Genomic DNA, 19,635 nt, shown 5'->3' with positions numbered 1-19,635 from the left:
GGCTCCTGTTCCCTAGAGTTTTTATTACCCTCAAGTTTGGCCGGGATTCTTTGTCCCCGGAAATGGGACTAAGGAGGTGCCCTTGAGCTCCCCTGGGCAATCCCACTGCTGCAAGTCCCTGTTCTGAGGACCGAGTACTCTCTATCTGGTGTTAATCCCACTCACATTCCACGCCCACGGTGACCATCCGGGCGTCCGTGCCGTGCGGGTTGATGGCCAAGCAGCGGTAGGTGCCCGCATCCTGTCTGGATACGTGGAGCCGCTGAGACAGGGGCGCGCCCTCCCTGGAGCAGCGCACTTGTGGGGAGGGGCGACCTCCAGCGACGCAGGTCAGCTTGGCAGCCTCCCCTTCCAGCCATGTCTGGTGGCTTGGGCAGGTGGATTCATTCATTTGTGGTGGCGCTGCAAAGCAGTCATAGGGGTTATCAGGGAGGAGCCAGACCTGGGGCACCCTCTACTCCCACAAGCCTGGGCCCCGCTCACACTCCACGCTAACAGCCACTGTCTTGACCATGGAGCCATGCCGGTTGGTGGCGTTGCAGGTGTAGATACCAGGTGCCAGTTCATTAGGGATGCTGGGGGCTCTGGGACTAGGTTCTGGGGATGCCAGCGGCAGCAGCACCCCTTCACTGGTGCCCCCAGAACCGATGCATTCCAGTCTTGGCTGTGGCTTCCCATCAACCTCACAAGAAAACAGCCGTCCAGATCCTTCCACCCATGTCCAATTGCTGGGGCAGCTCAGCTCCTCAAAACTGGGGCCATCTGGGGAGCACAGGGGTCACACACGGACTGGAAGTCAGGACAAGGTTATCCTGACATAATCCATCTTGCCCTTTGCTGCCCACACTCACATTCCACTGTGATGGCCACATTTTTGGCCGCAGAGCCTCGAGTATTGGTGGCTTCACAGCGGTAGATACCCGCGTGTTCCCGGGCCACACGCAGCAGGCCCTCCATGACCTCGGCCTCCCCAGAGCGCACACAGCTCACATTGGGTGGCGGGAACCCGTGTGCCACACAGCTCAGCGAGGCCTCTGTTCCTTCCAGCCATGTAATGCGTTCTGGGCAACCCATGCTGTCCAGTGCTGGTGCATCTGAAGGGGGTTTGGGGTTTGGGGATCAGCCTAATGTCCATAGATCCTCTTTCCCATCCCAAGGCAGCCACGAAGGGTTGGGGAGACTATGCCCTACACAGGGATGTGGAACCAAGGGGGTTTCATGCCAGTCAAGCCATGCGCTATTTCGGGACCTTGTGAGCCCAGAGAGGCACCTTTTTCTTATTTTTACAAAGCACCCACAGGACCCTCGCCCAGTCTTTTGCCTAAAAATTGTTAGATGGCTTGGAGCATACACCTTTCCAAGACTCTGCTCAAATACCACATACCACACCCCTATGGAACCCCTACCCCTTCGTCCTGGTCTTTCTCCAAGGTCTTCCCGCAACCCCACTCATCACCCTAGTCCCTTTCCTAAAATCCCGCCCAAAGGCACCCCTCTGACCCTGCGCCTACTCTTCTCTGTAGGCTGGCCACCCCTAGACTCTAAGAATGAGACAGAGATGCACCATGCGCACCCCCACTCACACTCCACTGTCAGCGTCACGTCCTTGACTGCCTCGCCCTGGATGTTGGCTGCGGTGCAGCGGTAAGTGCCCGAGAGTGCGCGAGTGATGGGACCCAGCAGGCCCAGTGCCAACACGGCCCCGCCGTCAGGTCGGGCACAATGCACTGAGGGCGCTGGATTTCCGCGGGCATCGCAACGCAGCGTCTGCTCTGGGCCCTCCGGCCACGTCCAGCTCCTGGGACAGTCCGAATCGTCCAACCGGGGGGCGTCTGCGGGCAGGGGTGTGAGATAGAGAGGCTACACGTGGACCGTGAGAAAGGCCCCACTTCCACGACACGGCCAGTGTCCTTGGAGATCACGAGGAGGAAGGCAAGAAGTCAACTCACATAGGACGCGCAGTTCGGCGCTCTCGTTCTTGTTCAGGGTCTCCCCATTCACCTCGAGGGTGGCGTCGCAGAAGAAGCCGCGTCTGTCGTCGTTCTGTGTGGCGTTTAGCTGGAGCTGGGCTGGCCGCCCGGGGACCGCGGCTGGAACTCCGTCCAGTGTGACCAGAGCTCGGGCGCCCGCCGCACAAGTTATTGTCACCATCTTCCCCTCGGGGACACTAGGCTCGCTCAGGGTCAGGAGGGGCGCCGGGAAGCCTGGGGAAGCGGCATTTGCCAGTAGTCTACTAACCACGCCCCTCCCGCGGTCAAGGCTGCCCCTCATCAGCGGGAACTCTCCTAGCGCGGGGGTCAAACCATAGGTACCATTGCCTCGCCTCTCAGGCTACTCAGGCTCCGCCCCTTTCGACCCACCCCTCTGAGGTGGTCGGGCCACATTCCCTTCCGGTGGCTTAGATTCAGCCTCTCCCACCATTCCGCTTCAGTCCTCCATTCCCCGCCACTTCGGGACTTTCGGGCCACGCCCATTCCAATAACAAGGCTCCGCCCACTCATTACCCCGCCTTCGAGTCCCTGTGGCTCCACCCCCGAGCCGCAGAGGTCCCATTTCACTAGGTCTTACTGTAGACAGTCACGTTCTCCCGGGTCTCGCGGCTCTCGCCCCCCAGGGTCACGATGCAGACCAGCTGACTGGCGCCCTCCTGCTCTGCGCTAGCTGTGGCTGTGGCAGTGGCCATGAGCGCTTCCCCCTCGAGGGTGATATCAGGACTCAGCCTCTGGTCCCCCAGCGCCAGGTAGACACCGGCCTCCGACGCTGGAAACAGCCCATCCAGGACGCAGTTCACGAGTCTTTCGGAGCCCACTTCCAAGAGCCGGGGGGCAGTGAGGCGTGGGAGGTCTGGAGACAGTGCTGAGAGTCGAAGAACAGAGCTTGAACTTAAGTATTGAGCACTGAATATATACTAAGCGCTTTACCATGCACTATCTTATCCTACTATCCTCAAGGCACAGAGAAGAAAATAACTTTCAGCTGGTATTGGCGTAAGGATTAGAATTCAGATTTCTCTGCCTCCAAACTTTTTTTTTTTAATTGGGGAATTGGGTGATGGGAACAGCGCTGGGGAATTGGGGGAAGGGGAACAGACAAGTTGCTGTCCTTTTTGTTCTTCAGTCTAGTTGTGGAGGACGTTGCTTCACTGGCCCAAGTTGGCACCATCATTGCGCTCTTCCCAGGCGAGGCAGATCAGTCGCCGGCTTCTGGACAGCCGCTCACTGCGGCTGCTGGCTACACACGATAGCCCATGGCAACCCACTGCAGCAGGGGCTGCAGCCTACCTCGTTGCCGCGACTCTCGACAGCCCAGCTCCAGGTTGAGCTGTTGTTCAGCATCTTAGCTGTAGAGGGCAGTGTCACTGGCCCTCATATGTGGGATCCGAACCGGGGACCTCTGGGGTCCCAAGCCAGCTCTTAACCAACGCGCCACTCGGCCGGCCCTCTGCCTCCAAACTTCTTAAAGACCAGCCCGAACCCTCTGGATCCCCTTCTCCTCTCCGCACCCACTCACCGAAGGTTCGGAGCTCTCTGGGGACCGAGCTGTTTTCAAACAGCCCCAGGCCGTGAGGTCGAAGGTCCAGTTCCGCGCGGCAAGAGAAATTGGCCCCATGGTCCTCCCTCCGCGCCAGGACAGTGGCCGTCAGCACCGCGCCACGCGCTCGGGGTGGCTCCCCGGCAAAGCTGCGGCGGATCAGCTCCTGGGCGCCCCGCAGGAGGGTCAATGTGAGGCTCGCACGAGGCCCAGCACCAGGGACCCTACAGCTCAGGGTGAAGTTCTCGCCCACAGGCTGCCAGGTAGGCAGAGGCACCAGCTCTACGCGATCCGGCCGCTCTGCAAGGGGGTGGGGGAACCACAGCTCTTGAATCGCCAAAGCTCAGCAGGACGTAGCGTGGAACCCAGGGGCCAACAGAGGAGGGCTTAGGGATCCAGAGGGTGGGGCCTGAAGGGGAGGACCCCGTGACCCAGAAGGCGGGCCTAAAAGGGAGGGAAAGTAATGGAGTGAGAGCGTGGCTGCTGAGAACTCACGAAAAGTGCGAATGAGCCCACGCGCCTGCAGTGTGCGCCGCGCGCAGCGGAAGAAGCAGACAGGCTGAGTCTCTGGCTCGCGGATGTCTACCAGCTGCCGCGCCAGCCAGCGCAAACCCCTCTGGGTCCCATTCCGGCGTAGCGAGGTCTCCAGGCCACCGCGCTCGGGCCGTGGGCAGTTGGTGCTGCAATTCAGCCACAGCGATCCCCCGCGCTCCACAAGCGCCACGCGGGGCTGTAGGTCCGCCCAGAAGGGCTCCTGCGCGACCGCTGCCCGGAGAAACACGGGTTCAGCCCGCGGAGCCACCCATGTACCGAGTCAGGGATTCCCGGGGAATAAGAAGAGGCCGCAGTAAGGAAAGAACTCAGAAGTAAGTCCCGCGTCCTGCCCAAGGCTCAGGTTTAGACGCGCGTTCCCAGGGTGTAAACCTCAAGAGTGTCTCTGGGACATGGCAGCGGAGAGCTCTGGTCTCCAAGGTGCCTACGGAGTGATGGGAAAGCATGGGGGCATGGGGGAAGATGAGAGGAAAGACGGGGTCTTCGACACACACAGCAACGCTGGGAGGAGGGGGGCCTCAGGTGGGGGAAGGGAAACGAACCGGTTCTCAGGATTCTCACCGGGAGAGGGGAAGACTGAGGTTGAGGCCAGGGCAAAGGGGAGATGAGGCTGAATCAAGGATAAGGAAGGACTCCAAACCCAGGTGAAGAACACGAAAAGAGGACGCAGGGCTGGGCTCATGGAAGGAACCGCGGGAACATCGAGGGACTCGGTTGCCAGGGCTCCAGGTGGAGCGAGAAGAGCGTCTCTGAGTCACAGCAGTTGGGGAGATCGGGTGTTCGTGGGCCGCGAGTGGGAAATATGCCAGTCCGTGGACCATGGTGCACGGAGCGTGAGGAGGTACCCCGGATGGGAACAAGGGCGACATGGAGTCTCCGGGGTGCGAGGTTGGGTGCGGAAGAGCACCCAGGATCTCGAAGGGTGTAGGGTGTGTGTTGGGAGGAGAGAGAGAAGCCCAAGGCTCAAGGTGGGGGCAGAAGCGTGGGAGCCAGGCGAGGGCGGAGCCAGGAGGGGCATGTGGTCGTTTCTCAGCCTCAGAAACCCCTCTGTCCACCCGGAACAGGGATGGGCTCTTACCTGAGAAGCCGAAGAACGCCAGGCCCAAGGCAGCCCAGAGGCCGAGCAGAGCCCGGCGCAGCCCTGGCGAGGGCCCTGGCATCGCCGCTGCGGGGGAAACACAGGAGGCGAGGGGAGCGCAAGCGCTGAGCTGGGCTCGAAGACCGCGCGGCGCGGCGCGGCGCGGCGGGTGGGGTGTGGAGGAGGCAGAGTTGAGCTCAGGGATTGGTTTAACGTTGGTAACTTGGTTTCCAAGGAGGGGGCGGTGGCAGAGGCGGCAGGGAGGTGGGAGGGCGAGCGTGCACCAGGCGCCCGGCCTCGGTGAAGGCGTGCTGGCAGGAGCGAGCGACCCCCGGGGTCTACATGGAGGCCTGCCCAATCGCCCGAAGCCTTCTGGAGGCGGCCGCGCGCTCCCGCGTCATCCCCGGCGGCGACGCGGAGGTCGAGGGTATGCTGGGTTGCCCTTCTCAAACCCCCACCCCACTCCTAGCTTACATGCTGAGATAATAAGCTGGACTCGGAGTTCCGCCCCCATATTTAGCCCTTCCCACCAACGCCCCTTGGGGCGGGGATTGATTTAGTAAGCGCAGGATGGTGTAGATACAGTTCTAGGGGCGGGTGTGGGATGCCTCCCGCATTGATCCTTCCCCTTTTGACCCCAGGGTCCCCTCCGGCTCCGCCCCCGCCCCCGCACGCGACAGAGGGGGCGGGGACCAAAGTGCCAGCGAGTCGGGAACACGTGTGCGTGCGCACAGCGTTTGCGGGAGTCTAAATTAGGGTCGGCTCGGCTCCCAGTCTGTATTTACCCAGCGTGCAGCGGACACGTGTCTACTCGGCGTGTGCGAGCGTGAGCCGCGGAAGAACGCCCTTGAGCCCACTTTCCGCACAGCGGGTGGGAACCCTGGACCACGCGGGCCCGGCAGGCATCCAGTACGTGCTCAGATTCTGTGTCCATGTGAGACCAAGAGACCGACTGTGACACCTTTGACCCAGGATCTGGGCCCCAAGTTTTGACACCCCTATGTGCCCACCAGGCTGGATAACTATCAGGACGTTGCCAGGAAGCAAGTCTGTGCCACCCCACGTGGACTATCTGATTGCTCTTTCTCCGCAGTCACCACATTGGTACCTTTTCTGCCCATCCACGTTCCTCAATATGTCCATGTGACCCGGCCCACTTGTGCTCTTATTTCCGGTGCTAACAAGTGAACTACGGGGATCAGTTCTTGTCCCACCCTTGTGCTACAGGAAAGTGCAGGATCAAAAGTAGACAGGAAGGGGGGATGGGAAAGGAAACGTAACATCCAATCAGATGGTAGCAGCGGAGCCAATCAGGAAAAGCCATACAGTGAAGGCGCCCGCCACAGCCCAAGGCCCTCCAGCGCCTTCGCGTTGCAGGTCTGCACCACACTGATAATAGCCACCGGTCAGGTGTTTACTACACGGATAGTAATGCAGAGGGACTGGGGCTCTGGGCACCCCAGGTGGACCAGAGTGAGGAAACCTCAGGTAACCTCAAGAAGACAAGGAACTTGGAGAAAGTGCGACAAGGCCAAAAAAGACCACTTCTCTGAGGCAGTGCACGAATGGGGGACCTTTAGGCGGAGCAGAGGTTGGCCGAGGATGGCTTTATTGATCCAGGCAGGGTTCCCCCAAAGTACTCTAGACTCCTGTTTGCTCAGGCTCAGCTGGCATGGACCACTCCCTCTACTGCCGGGACTGCATCAATAGGTACTTTCGCAGGTAGGCAGCCCCCACGATGAGAAGGATCCCCACAAGGGCTGCGATGGAGGTGGAAGCCAAGGCTTTGGACGCGGTGCTCCAAGCTGGGGGCAGGAGGTGAGAATTAGGAACGGAGAGCCCTCATGGAGCTCAAGCTTGGCCGGCCCGCCCACCCTCCTGGGATCATAACCCTTCCCCACCCCTCTTCAGGTCCCCAGGATCACAAGGGTGCCTCACCGAAGACTGTAAGCGTCATGGGTGCGGAGCTGCTGTGGACCACCTGGCCGTCGAGATTAAGGCGCGCGTGGCAGGTCACCGGCTGCCAGAGGTCGCGGGGCCTGGCTGGGAACGCATGAGTCAGCGTCACGTTGGCCAGATCCAGGCCCGTGAAGCGCTTCAGGCTCTCGGAGTAGATGACCCGGTCGCCGCGCTGCAGAGTCACCACTAGGAAGCCCACGGGGAACACGTGCGTCACGTGGCAGCGCAGAGTGTACTCACTGCCCTCGAAGACCGGAGGCTCCAGGATCACGCTGTGTGGCTGTTCTAAACCAAGAGGGGGCTGCTGAGCAGAGTCCGCGGGCGCCCCCTAGTGCGACTGTCAATTGCCCCATTTCTGTCCCCCTCCCCTCATCCCAGCCGGGCCTGAGCCTTTTTCCCTCACTATAGGCGTGGATCCTAGCCATGGCCCCCAGCGTTACTCCAGCGCAGGTGACGAAGCAGTGCACGTCGGAGCTCCAAGCCCTCACATCCAGCAGCTGGAAGGATACCCAGTTGGACCCGCGGAGCGTCTGGCCTCGCTGCAGCCCAGTATGGAGGCTGGAATTCTCTGGCAGGGGGCAGCTGCTGCTGCAGTTGAGCCACACTGAACTCCCGGGCGGCACAGCCTTGAAACTGGGGTTTATGCGGACCCGGAACGGAGCTTCTGTGTCCGAGGGCGAGGGAGAGTTGTCTTCCGAGCCTTGTGTCCACACAGCCCGGCGCCTCCGCGCACTCCCGCCTCCCTGGTAGGCGGCCGCCAGCAAAACCAGCAGCGAGAGGGGGAGCAGAAACCTCATGGCAAGCAGCCCGAACTGAGGGACCGACCAGGCGCCAGGAAGCCAAGGCTGGCTCTGGAGATAAGGAGACACGAAGCCCCGCCTCCTCAGTCCCACCCGGAGAGACTGAAGCTTCTAGAGGTCGTAGAAGCCCTGCAAGATGTATACCCCCTCCCTCGACTCAACAATGGGATTCCAGACCCCATTATAAACCAATGCCCATGTGTTTATCCCAGAGGGGTCTTTAATTTTCACTAGCTTCTCAGAAGGTCCTAATAAACTCAGATTTGGATTAGGGCCTCAGGGTTGGGCCTCAAACTGCAGCCTTTTCTTGGGGGAGGAAGTGAGAGGACAGGGCTGTGGTAGAGTGGCTAGACAGGGCTCCATCTAGACTTGATACCTCCCCTCAACTCACCAAGGCTGGGCTGAATCAAACAGCTTTATTAGCACAAGGGAGAGGCTTCTGGAGTTGGTAGTCCCCGGAGGCCTCTCCTCCCCATTGCCTGCAGGGCCCTCATCACTGCAAGAATTTGGGGCTGCTAGGGTTCTGTTCTTGCATGGTCCCAATGAGGTGGAAACAAGCAGGACAAAACAGGGGCACACAGTGGTTGGACATAGTTTCATGGGACTCCATGGTTTAGCTGCCAAGGACTGGGTACTCATGTTTAGGCATGCCATCAAGTGTCATTGTGAGCACGAGCAGAGATGCATATGGGTGGAGAGGTGGCTAACGGAGGTCAGCATCATTGCTGGGGGTAAGGGCTCCGTGGGTCGTCCCTGGGCATGTCACCAGCAACATGCAAAATATGTTGCATTGTTAGTCCCCTTCTGGGGGAAAGCAGTTTGGTCAATGGAGAGGGAAATTCCATCCCACTGATCTTTTTGCCACACACTCTTAATGTAGTGCACAGCCATACAACTAACTGTACTTGGCATCCCTGAATAAGGTTAGACTTGAGGGCTCCCTGAGGGCAGGAACCTCTGTTCGTCTTGTTTATCATTCTATTCCACATAAAAGAAACTAATAAATATCTGGTAAAAGAATAAATGAATAAATATGTTATCACCAAGAGTTGGAAACAGTCAGTGGACAGCACTGTAAGAGCTGGCATCTGTCAGAGGAAGTATGGGGGTTTGTGTTTCAGTGCTGTCCATGTTTGGGCAGGGCTACTTCTTAGAACTGTAGGGCCTCTGCACACATAGTAGGGGGGAGAGATTCAATGTTTCCCAAATGGATGTCCCCATGTTGGAGGTATGGGTCTCCATCACTCCCCCTCTGACCAGGTCAGCCTTTGATATCCCTCACAGTCATGTCCTAAGTCTTGCCCCCGAGACTTGGCTCAGTCCTGTGGCTACAAGTCAGGTGTGAGGCCTGGGAGTCCTCAGTGTGCAGATGGCATGGCCCTAAATGCTGCGTGTATCCTGAGGCCTCTGTCCTGTCCTCTGGCATCCTTGGAAGGTAGGTACTGCTGAATGGCATATGTCCACCACTGTTCAATGTGGCACTGCTGCCACTGCTGGAGTCCCTGTCCTACAACAGGTTCAGGGTGGCGTGTTCAGCTTCAGGGCAGCCGCCTCCCGGGCCTTCTGTAGCTTGTATTCCCGGATCTTCCGCTGGCGGTTATAGAGGTAAGCGGCTATGACCACGGTGCCCAAGATGACTGTAGCTGCCACCACAATGATGATGACCATGTCATTCTGCTTGTCTGTGAGAACAATAGGGGAAAGTGAGGGTTGAACCAGGCTCATCGCCCCTGCCCTGCCCAGCCCCGAACACTGGCACACTCACAGATCACGTTCACGACCACTTCATGGGTGACCTCAACCTGACGGCTCGTGGCCCGACACATGTAGGTGCCTGAAATGTTCCGATTGACAAGCATTCGGTCCCCGATGGGCAGTACACTCCCATCCCCTTTCCGGCTACAGTTCACTTTGGGGATTGGGTTTCCTCTGGCCTGGCACTTCAGGGTCTCCCAGGAGCCTTCCTGCCATGTCCAGTTTCCTGGGCAATCACTCTCTTCTAGTTGGGGGCCATCTGGAGAAACACCAAAAGATGAAGGACAAAGTCAAGGACCAGGACACCCCTCACCACCTAGGACTGGAGGACTTAGGTAGGAACCCAGGGAGGAGGCCACCAGGGTGGGGGTGGGGGTGGGCCCCAGAGGTCAGGAGCTCATTAGGTTTTAGGGGTTCAGCATTGGAGGTTAGGGGTCATTGTCCAGCGACCTCACTCACACAAAACACGAAGCTCCAGGGTCTTGTTCTTGTGCAGCACCTTCCCAGCCACCTCTAGGGCAGCAGTGCACAAGAAGCTGCGCCCGTCGTCCTCAGCACTGGCATTCAGCAGGAATTGGGCACTCGAGCCTGGAGGCCCAGGTGGGGCTCCATTCAGCGTCACCATGGCTCTAGCATGGGCCTTGCACTCCACACGCACCATAGTCCACTCGGAGACCTCAGACTGGCTCAGGGTCAGGTTGGGAGCAGGGAAGCCTAAAGACAGAGCACACGGTGAGCCCCGCCCCGAGTGCTGGCCACACCCCCCCCATACCTCCTGGTCTCTACTTACTGTAGATGGTCACATTCTCCCTTGTTGTCCGGCTCTGGTTTCCCAGAATCACTGCACATGTCAGCTGCTGGGTGCCTTCTTCCTCTGTGTTCGCTTTGACCCAGGCCATAGCCGAGAGAGAGTCCTTGTTGTACGTGACTTTGGGTTCCAGCCTCTGGTCCTTTAGCGCTAGGTGGACCTGGGCCTCTGAGGCAGGGAACAGCCCGTGCAGGGTGCAGTTCACGAGCTTCTGTGTGCCCACTTCCATGATCCGGGGAGTAACAAGCCATGGGTGGGTCATTGGCAGGACTGGTGAGAGAGGGTGGGTGTGAACAGAGAGGAGGCTAAAGCCCTTTCCTGGGGCATTTTCAATCCATCACCTGGAACTCCTCTTCCCGGGAGACTCTGTGGCCTGGGTCACCCCTGCCCCAGGACACTCGCACCCCTTACCCCAGGTCACAGCTTTCTCAGAAGGTCCTGTGGCTTGGGAACCCCATCCCCCAACATCCACCCCAGTGACCAAGAACATGCTCTTCCCAGAAGCCTTGGCAATCTAAGTTGCCACCTTCTCAGTATCCTCATGGCCACCAGCCCTGCCTTTCCAAGAACTCCTCACTCCAAGCCAGAACACCATATGAGTCTGTCCTCCTGCAGCCTCCCCAATGCCTCACCGAAGGTTCGGAGCTGCCTGGGGACTGAGCTGTTCTGGAACAGTTCCTGCTTTTGGGGCCGAAGGTCCAGTTCCGTGCGGCAAGAGAAGTTGGCGCCGTGGTTGTCTCTGTCCACCAGCACCGTGGTCGTGACCTCAGCGGGTTCCCCCACGGCTGGCTGCCGACTCAGCTCTTCCTCCTCACGGAGCAGCAACACAGAGAGGTGACGCCGGGGCACGCCTCCCTCCACCAGGCAGCGCAGAGTGAGATTTTCACCTACCAACTGCCACTGAGGCAGGGGTGCCAGTTCCACACGCTTTGGTAATGCTGGAGGGAGGAGAGGGAGTGTCCTGTGAGCTGGACAGGACACTTGCCAGCAGGGGGCACTGGGGCACCAGCAGCACCTGCCCAAGGTAACTTCACCACTCTCTCCCCAAAACACCCCAAACCACCTAAGCCAGACAGGAATGTTAAGGGCTTCAGGAGACACCGGTAAGAAGTCCCCAAGTGTTGTGAAGAGGGCAAAATAATTCTTTATTCACTGCAGCATCTAAGAGTGAAAAGTGGAAGAGAACCTCAGAGCCTGTCACCAGGTGTCTTATGAAATAAACAGTACATTTCGGCTACCCAGTCCACTAGAGATTGTTTTTAAAAAGACCTCTGCTCCCACTACTTCTACCTTGGCCTTACTTTTCTCTGTAGCACCCCTCGCCCTCTGACATACATACAACATCATCTACTCAGTAAACTTGTTTCTTCTCAATTTCCCCCATGGAATGTCAGCTCAGGAGGGTAGGAGTCTTTATCTGCTTTGTGCCCTGGGGTGTTGTTGGCAAAGAATAAGGTTGAGCCACCCACACTGATTTGAGGCCTTTTAGGAGTTTGCTTGTATGAGAAAGAAGTTCCCGGGCCGGCCGAGTGGCCCGTTGGTTAAGAGCTGGTTTGGGATGCCAGAAGTCCCCGGTTCGGATCCCACATGAGGGCCAGTGACACTGCCCTCTACAGCTAAGATGCTGAACAACAGCTCAACCTGGAGCTGGGCTGCTGTGAGTCGCCGGCGACAGCGTAGGTTGCAGACCCTGCTGCAGTGGGTTGCCATGGGCTACCGTGTGTAGCCAGCAGCCAGCGTGAGCGGCCTTCCAGAAGCCGGCGACTGATCTGCCTCGCCCGGGAACAGCGCAATGATGGTGCCAACTTGGGCCAGTGAAGCAACATCCTCCACAACTAGACTGAAGAACAAAACGACAGCAACTTGTCTGTTCCCCTTCCCCCAATTCCCCAGCGCTGTTCCCATCCCCCAATTCCCCAATTTAAAAAAAAATCTTTTAAAAAAAAGAGAAAGAAGTTCCCAAACATGCTGTGCGATTCCCTGAAATGTTAAAAATATAAGAACAGATGCTCAAAACGCAACTCTGAATAGCCAGTCCCTGAAAACACAACCCATGGACTTGGTTTTTGTAGGCTGCGGTCTCCATTTTGCATGAGGTAACAGAATTCCAAGCCTGGACTGCCAGTGAAAATTTATAGCAGAGCCCTTGTGAGCTAGGACTTAGCACTCCCCCAAGGAGGAGTCCTGAGGACTCCCAGTCAGTGTTCCCTTCTCAAGAGGACCTGAAATGTCACTCGGCAATGCTGCTAAAGTGTCTGGACATGGTTTGTAGCTTTTCTGCTTGTTTGCAATGGGCTGTGGGTGAGTGACTTTGCCTCTGGAACAGTCCCAGCCCTCAGGGCTGCAGCAATGGGTCCTCAGTTTCCTGAGCTGTAAAGTGGGGCTATTGGAGGCAGGACTATTATTAATCCATTTAAGAGGTTGAGAGAGTGAGTATAAATGGGCATGATGTTTCCTTTTAGGGAGATGAAAATGTTCTAAGATTGGATTGTGGTGATGGTTGTACAACTCTACAAATACACTAAAATTCATTGAATTGTATAATTCAAAGCTGTTAAAATAAAAGGCCGAGAAAACCCTCAGACATCCAGCTCTGACCTCTAATCACCTGCTGCAATCCCCAACTTGCAGAGCCAAAGGCCCCCTCGAACCTCAGCCCCCACACCTCTGAACCCAGCTCCTTGCCCTGAAGACCAGACTGGTGGAGGAGGTCTGTTTGGCCAGGTCTCCTTGACCCTCAGCCTTTAGTCCCTCACAAAGTCTTGGTCACTGCTCTTCAAATATTTGTCTGCCTCTCCCTTCCTCTACACAGCCACTGCTCACATCACCTGTGCCCTGGACAAGGCCCTCAGCCAACTGCTCTCTGGCTTCCTGTAAGTCTAGCTTTCTGCTATCTAATATTGGGTTGTCGGAAAAGTCATGACATATTTTTTTCTATGTTTTTCGATGCAAAAATGCGTCATGACTTTTCCGACAATCCAATAGATCCCCTGGCCGGCTCACACACCCATTCATGGCTCCCTGTCACCCTGAGGAGAAGGTCCCAACCTCAGCTCCAGCCTCACCAATCTGATGAAGTTCAGCCCCTCCTGCCCTCCCAACCCCAGATCAGCATGTTTCCCCACTCCAAACCTTTGCCCAGGCTGTTCCCTGTGCCCAGAATGCCTGTCTACCAATTCCTGCGCATCCTTCAAGGCCCAGTTACCTTCTGCAGGAATTACCACTCTCACCTTTTGAGAGAAAGCTTAGCCACCCAGGGATGCCCTCATCTTCATACTGGGGGTGGGGCAGGACCGAGCTAGAGTCTCTCCTAGGTGACACCCATGGCTACTGTGTGCCAGCTATCTGCTCCATTTCATAGAGGCAGAAATGAAGGAAAGTCGGTCGGGTGCTCAAAGTCACAGTAGGAGAAAGTGGCAGAGCCAGAACTCAGACCTGGAGTGCTGGGCTTTTAACTATCAGGCCAAGCTGTGGAAGGGCCTTCCAGGAAGTTTCCCTGGGGTTTTCAGAGCCACCAGGAACATCTGGGGACTTTCCTTACCTGGCCAGCATCTGCTCAAACATGCTCCAAATCAGAAACAACGCTGATATTTGCCTAAAGGCTTCCTTGCCTAGACACAGTGAAAATGGAAAATCCTTCGTGCCTCACCGTGTCGTTATACCCATCCCATGAGGTCTCATGTGAAAGTCAATTGAGGAGCTATGTCCCTTACAGTCACCCATTTAGTAAGAGCCATGCTGGGACTGGAACCAAAGGCTGTCTAATCCCAAAGCCAGTTGACCAGTTCGTTTCTTCTTTCCCTTTCTTTCCTTCTCTTCTCTCTCTCTCTCTCTCTCTCTCTCTCTCTCTCTCTCTCTCTCTCTNCAAAGCCAGTTGACCAGTTCGTTTCTTCTTTCCCTTTCTTTCCTTCTCTTCTCTCTCTCTCTCTCTCTCTCTCTCTCTCTCTCTCTCTCTCTCCCTCCTTCCCTCTCCATTCCTTCCTTCCTTTTGGGTTTGTTTTGTTCTAATTTGAATTTTATTTATTGCGTTTGGTCATAGTAACTCATTCTTACAGTTCAAAATGCCCAAAGTAAAAAAAAGTAGGAAAAAACTGGATCCTGCCTTCTCCTGGAGGCGGCCCCCCACCCCCACCCCGAGCTTTTTTCCTCAAAGCCAGCTAATATGGGCATTTCTTTCAGTAAACACAGCCTCCTTCACTCCTTTCCTGCCACTCCCTAATGCCCATTATGGCATGCCACTCATTCTGAGCATAACTTACTTCTTTTGAACTTGTCTCTACACCTTGGAGCACACTCTCTTTTGAGACACAAGAAGTTTCCTCATTCTTGTACACAGTTGCATATTATTCCATCATATACTCAAACCACAGTTTCTCTCCCAGCCCTAGGCCATTTGAGTGGCTTGCAAACTTTTGCCCTTCTAAATAAAGCTGCAGTGAATAACCCCCTCTCCGCCCTCCAGTTCCCTCCTGCGTGGGGACAATGTAAGCCCAGTTCCTAGGAGTGGAGTTTCCCTGTCAAAGGACATGTGTATGTGTCATCTGGAGAACTGACACTCCCTTCCCTGCCTGGGGTTGTGCTTCTTTAGGCTCCCATACTGTCAGCAATGTCTTAGGACTGCCTGCTGTCCTCCAGTCTTGGTATCAGCTGTTACCAATTCTTTTGATTGTTGCCAATATGTGAAAAATGCTATCTCAGGGCCAGTTTTAATTTGCATATTTTTAAAAAGTCAGATCTAGGGCCTTATCACATGTTTAAAAAGTGAGGCATAGAGCGCCAGCATTCTTGAATGTGTCGAATTCCTGTTGATTCTCTAACTGCACCCAAGGAAGTTCAAGGAGGGGTTTCAAATGACAAAGAGGCTCTCCAAAGATGTGTCCACCTGCCCTTCTGTGAGACTCCCTAGCCCCACCACCAAGCAACAAAAGCAGTCCCAAGCCTTCTGGGGACTCCCCTGCCCACCTCACACACCCAGCTTGCCTAGTCCAGCCCCTGGGCCCAGCCACTCACAGTACACAGTGATGGACACTGAAGCTGACGTCTGGATACCGTGACAGTTTGAGAAGCATATTGGACGGCTGTCTTTTTGTATGTCACTAAGTTCATAGATCTTCCAGTTGGTCCCACTATTCACTTCCTCTTTAGTCAACTGAGTCTCCAGACCCAAGACAGCATCTTCGTCACAGGAGGCACTGCAGTTCACCTGCACGGAGCCTCCTCTGGGTATGATGTCGTTGGAGAGGTGCACTGATGTTTGGGCACCTCCAGGCCCTGAAACAAAAGTGTGAGTAGGGGAAAGGCATTACGAATTGGGTTCAACATTCTTGGGTACCCATCCTTGAACAAGACAAAACTCTCTGCCTTCGGTGTGGGAGACAGAAAAATTCATGAACAAACAAGATAATTAATAACTGATGTTAATAAGAGCTTTCACAACAACAAAACAGGATGACAGAACAGATAGTGCCTTGGTGACAGGGGCTGGCCATCCAGAGAAAAGGGAAATGAGTTCCACGCAACAGGACGAAGTGCAAATGTCCTGGGGCAGGGTGTCTGGAGCCTAATGAGCGAAGGGGAAATGAGGTCAAGAAGATCATGCAGGCAGTGTAAGCCATGCCAAAAATGTGTTTTCATTCTGAGGGCAGTGGGGCGACATGGAAGGTCTCAGCAGAGGAGGGACATGGCGTCAGTGTCTTCCCTGCCAAGAAGTCAGGTGGAGAGGATCAGCCCTCCGGGGATGGAGGGGTTCTAATCAGGCTGGCTCCTCATTCCCTTGGACAAGTGGTCTCCCCTCTCTGGGCCTCAATTTTCCCATCTGTAAGGTGGGTGAATATAGTTCCCCCCCCCCCCAGCCCCTGCTAACGCAAGTAGCTCCTAGGACCAGGCAGGGAGTGAGTAGCTGCAGATAAGAAGGAGGTGGATTGTTAGCTCCCTCAGATCCTGGTGTCTCCAAAGCTGAAAAAATGTCTGTCTGAGCCCCTCCCTCCATCCCTACCCCCAAAGATTCCTGCCCTCAGCTTTGGCCCACTCTTCCTGGGGTGCAGGGGTGTGAAAACAGCTCTCCAAGGGTGATACTGGGATCATTCCCATTTCACAGAGGAAAATGGTGAAGCCTGGAGAGGGGAGGTAAATCAGCCAGAAAGCGGTGGAGCTGGCAACCGCGGTGTCCATCTTCCAGTCTCCTGCTCCCCAACCCTTTGAGACTCTCTGTCCGCCTTCTCCCCTCCCTCCAGGCTGGAGCTGGTGGAGAGCGGTTGGGGAATCTCACTTCTCAGCCCGGAATTCCCCTGAGCAGAAGCAGGTCTGGACTTCCCCAAGGGCCAAAGAGGAGGAACAGAATGTGCATGGGGGGTGGAGGTGGGTCCCCAGCCTGCTCAGTGTGGGGCACCACGTCCCACACACCACCTGACCCGTTCCTGGGAGAAGGAGCCCTGTTGGGCCAGAACACAACCACGGCAAAGTGGCCACTATTACGTTCTCCATTTCACACCTGAGAAACTGAGGGCTCTGGGAGGTTCAGACTATATAGCATGAGGCCACAACTCGAGGGGACGCAGGGTCTGGATTCGAACCCACGGCACTTGACTATCAAAGGATGGCTCTAGCCCCAACTTGCCGTAAATAGCTACCTAAGTAGGAATGACCTGTCCCCAGTCCCCCTCTACCTCGCCGAGGGCGCAGCCCTGATCGCGGGCGCTGACCCGACGGCATCTTCCACCTCTGACTTACCTGGAAGCAGAGCCCCGAGCATGGCCAGGAGCGCGGGCAGCTGGAGTCGGGCGGCGCTCGAAGCCATAACAACCGAAGGCAGAGCGGAGACCGGGACGTGAAGCGGCTGAGGTTCGAGGAGCTGACCACACCAGCAGCGCGCAGGTCCTTTTATAGCGGCCAGCCACTGGGGGCCGAGGGGCGGTACTGCCTTCCGGGAAACCTCGCGCCTTCCCCTAACACCCCCCACCGGAACGAGGCTCAGGCATTTCCGGATTGTCTCGGTGCGGAGCCCAGGAGAGGCTGTGCACCCTCGTTGGCCACTGGAGCATCGGAATTTCCAAATTGGAGCAATAGGGCCACAATGGCTGCAGCGACCCGGGAGCTGCTCCCGGTCCTAGGGGTCTCATCCCCGGGCCCGGTTAACCTTAATTCTGTGTTTATACTGCGCGGAGCACTTTATAGGTACCCTTGAGCAGTAGGGACTGTTACTATGTCTGTTCCAGAGAGTGTTAAACTGAGGCTTCTAGCTGCAAGGGGATTCGAAATCCAGGGTCACTCCTCAGCGCCTGCGGGCTTCTTGAAGCGGGCTTCTTGAACCGAGTGATAGATCCCTCACTGCGGTGGGATCCCGGGAATACTCCCGGGGGGGCCCTCCATCAAGGGCGTCCTTCCCCCATGGGGCATTTCCCCACCCAGCTGACACAGATTTCCCGAGAAGCGGCCCAGACGCTAGCGAACCCGGGGGTGAGGACGCGCTGCGTCGTCACGTCCGGGGATCTGCATTCCCCCACGGATGCGCGTCCCCACTCCGGCGGCCTCGCTTCCCCTTTCGGCCTTGGCCTCGGGGGCGTCTTTACAGCTTCCAGAAAAGGGAAGGAAGCCACGTGGTCCTGGCGCGCTGGGCCCCCGCTGCCGTTCCCAGGCTACGCGGAGAAACTGAGGCAGCAGACCTAGACAGGGGAGGGGAGGCGCTCGAGCTCTTGCCTTTCCAAGGGAAACTGGAAGCCCCTAGGCCCGAAAGTGGCACCGGGACGCTCAAATGCCTGCCCACGGCGCGCGGCTCCCGAAACTCCAACCCCGAAATTCGAACCACTGGCGCTAGCACTAAGTTATCTATGCGCAGGGATTGGGCGGGCTGGTTCCACTAGAGCGTTTGAGACCCAGCCCCTCCTCTATAGGCCGCCCCCACATCCCCCACACGTGAGGCCACCTCCTGTGCGTGTGACCCAAAAAATAGTCATCCAGCACGTTTGAGGCTGGGGACTCGAGTCTGTAAGCGCCAAGCCGCGTAGCCCAAGGCTTCCTGTTGTGGGGCGTGCTCTACGTCGCCATGGAGACCACTGAAGGGCCACAGAGGTCGCTAAGCAGAACGGGAAAGGAAGGGGCGCCGGGGACACCCCGGCCCTTCCTCAACGGGATAGGGCTGAGAGTCGCTCATCATCATCTAGATAAGCACCGCTCCCCCGCCCCCGCCCTGATCATTCCTAAGGAATTTCCACGGGGATCTTTCTTCTTGGGGGTGGAGGGTGCTGAATTCCCGCCCAGAACAGCTTGGGCAAAGGTGCAGACCGGGGACTGGGGACGTCCCTGCCTCTCGGAGGTTTTGGAAAAATCCTGCGCTGGGTGTTATTTTCCGGCGGATTTTTCTCAGGCTCCCACACCGGCTCCCTTGGCCTTGGTTCTAAGTGCGCGAGCTGCAAGCTCCCCCTCGCGGCCCAGGTTCCCCATGCAGCCAGAAAAACATCGTTCCTTCTCTCTCTCCAAACCGCTGCACAATGTTGATTGTGTGCAAAGCATCCTTCCAGGTGCTGAGGACACAAAATGAACAGAACAGAGAAAAGTCCCTGCCATCGTGCAGAGATGGTTTTAGTGGGGCCACAGATAAGAAACAAAAATAAAACTCTATATACTGGGCCAGCCGAGTGGCGAGTTGGTTAGGAGTTGGCTTGGGATGACAGCTCTGAGCAGCAGGGCCCAGGTTTGGATCCCACATGAGGGCCAGTGACACTGCACCCTCTACAACTAAGATGGTGAACAACAGCTCGACCTGGAGCTGGGCTGCTGTGAGTCGCTGGGGATGGCATAGGCTGCAGTGGGGCTGGCGGTCAGTGGGGCTGGCGGGCAGCAGGCATGAGCTTTTGCGAGCTTTCATGAGCTGCGGTGAGCCACCGTCCAATGGCCGGCAAGTGACTGCCTCACCCAGGAAAGGCGCAATGATAATACCAACATGGGCCAGTGAAGCTACTCCTCCACAACTAGACTGAAGAACAAAAGGACAGCAACTTGTCTGTCCCCCTTCCCTGATTCCCCAACGCTGTTCCCCTCCTTCAATTCCCCAATAAAATCTTTAAAAATAATAAAAGAAAATAAAATACCATATAGAGTGTTAGCTTGTGATTAGAGCTAAGGAGAAAAATAAAGCCAGGAAAGCGGGAGGAAAT

The 19,635-nt window shown here is 56.7% G+C and overlaps 3 protein-coding genes and 1 long non-coding RNA gene across 5 annotated transcripts in view; 1 reads left to right on the top strand and 3 right to left on the bottom strand.

The window, feature by feature from the left end:
* The window catches only part of ICAM5 (intercellular adhesion molecule 5), a 6,996-nt gene extending 1,646 nt beyond the window's left edge, over positions 1-5,350 (bottom strand). The window contains exons 1-9 of one of the 2 annotated variants that reach the window (XM_019659397.1): positions 5,162-5,349; positions 4,027-4,296; positions 3,511-3,831; positions 2,569-2,856; positions 1,950-2,204; positions 1,584-1,832; positions 852-1,094; positions 484-762; positions 166-402 (exon numbers count right to left, since the gene is read on the bottom strand). In XM_019659397.1, the coding sequence (XP_019514942.1) occupies positions 166-402; positions 484-762; positions 852-1,094; positions 1,584-1,832; positions 1,950-2,204; positions 2,569-2,856; positions 3,511-3,831; positions 4,027-4,296; positions 5,162-5,243 (2,224 nt within the window). In that variant the 5' untranslated portion in view covers positions 5,244-5,349. Of the gene's footprint in view, positions 1-165; positions 403-483; positions 763-851; positions 1,095-1,583; positions 1,833-1,949; positions 2,205-2,568; positions 2,857-3,510; positions 3,832-4,026; positions 4,297-5,161 lie in introns of both variants that reach the window. The other variant, XM_019659398.1, reaches the window with a different exon arrangement.
* Positions 4,305-5,240, top strand: LOC109391656 (uncharacterized). Its single transcript, XR_002125884.1, has 3 exons — positions 4,305-4,397; positions 4,728-4,924; positions 5,148-5,240. It is a non-coding gene; the product is annotated as an uncharacterized LOC109391656 (long non-coding RNA).
* Positions 5,351-5,786: 436 nt separating the features above from the next.
* On the bottom strand, positions 5,787-8,021 carry ICAM4 (intercellular adhesion molecule 4 (Landsteiner-Wiener blood group)). The gene is made up of 3 exons (XM_019659400.1): positions 7,524-8,021; positions 7,100-7,405; positions 5,787-6,966 (listed from the first exon to the last, which is right to left on the bottom strand). Exons 1-3 carry the CDS (start codon positions 7,915-7,917, stop codon positions 6,848-6,850), a joined length of 819 nt encoding a protein of 272 aa, XP_019514945.1. The 5' UTR covers positions 7,918-8,021; the 3' UTR covers positions 5,787-6,847.
* Positions 8,022-8,322: 301 nt separating this feature from the next.
* Positions 8,323-17,457, bottom strand: ICAM1 (intercellular adhesion molecule 1). Its single transcript, XM_019659399.1, has 7 exons — positions 17,213-17,457; positions 15,494-15,754; positions 11,116-11,421; positions 10,466-10,753; positions 10,135-10,389; positions 9,686-9,934; positions 8,323-9,602 (listed from the first exon to the last, which is right to left on the bottom strand). The coding sequence occupies exons 1-7, from the start codon at positions 17,277-17,279 to the stop codon at positions 9,439-9,441; spliced, it is 1,590 nt and encodes a 529-aa protein (XP_019514944.1). The 5' UTR covers positions 17,280-17,457; the 3' UTR covers positions 8,323-9,438.
* Positions 17,458-19,635: the final 2,178 nt, after the last annotated feature.

The sequence above is a fragment of the Hipposideros armiger genome, unplaced genomic scaffold, assembly GCF_001890085.2.
Source record: "Hipposideros armiger isolate ML-2016 unplaced genomic scaffold, ASM189008v1 scaffold_298, whole genome shotgun sequence".
NCBI lineage: Eukaryota > Metazoa > Chordata > Mammalia > Chiroptera > Hipposideridae > Hipposideros > Hipposideros armiger.
The sequence above is the reverse complement of the archived record's forward strand: the minus strand, read 5'-3'. Positions and strand labels throughout refer to the sequence as shown.

Coding starts and splice junctions, on each gene's coding strand:
- ICAM4 (XM_019659400.1), bottom strand. CDS start 7,917: ATGAGGTTTCTGCTCCCCCTCTCGCTGCTGGTTTTGCTGGCGGCCGCC. Junction 7,406..7,523: donor GGCTAGGATCCACGCCTATA/GTGAGGGAAAAA, acceptor CTCTTGGTTTAG/AACAGCCACACAGCGTGATC. Junction 6,967..7,099: donor CATGACGCTTACAGTCTTCG/GTGAGGCACCCT, acceptor TCCTGCCCCCAG/CTTGGAGCACCGCGTCCAAA.
- ICAM1 (XM_019659399.1), bottom strand. CDS start 17,279: ATGGCTTCGAGCGCCGCCCGACTCCAGCTGCCCGCGCTCCTGGCCATG. Junction 11,422..15,493: donor AGTGTCCATCACTGTGTACT/GTGAGTGGCTGG, acceptor TCCTCCCTCCAG/CATTACCAAAGCGTGTGGAA. Junction 10,754..11,115: donor CAGGCAGCTCCGAACCTTCG/GTGAGGCATTGG, acceptor CTCTCTCACCAG/TCCTGCCAATGACCCACCCA.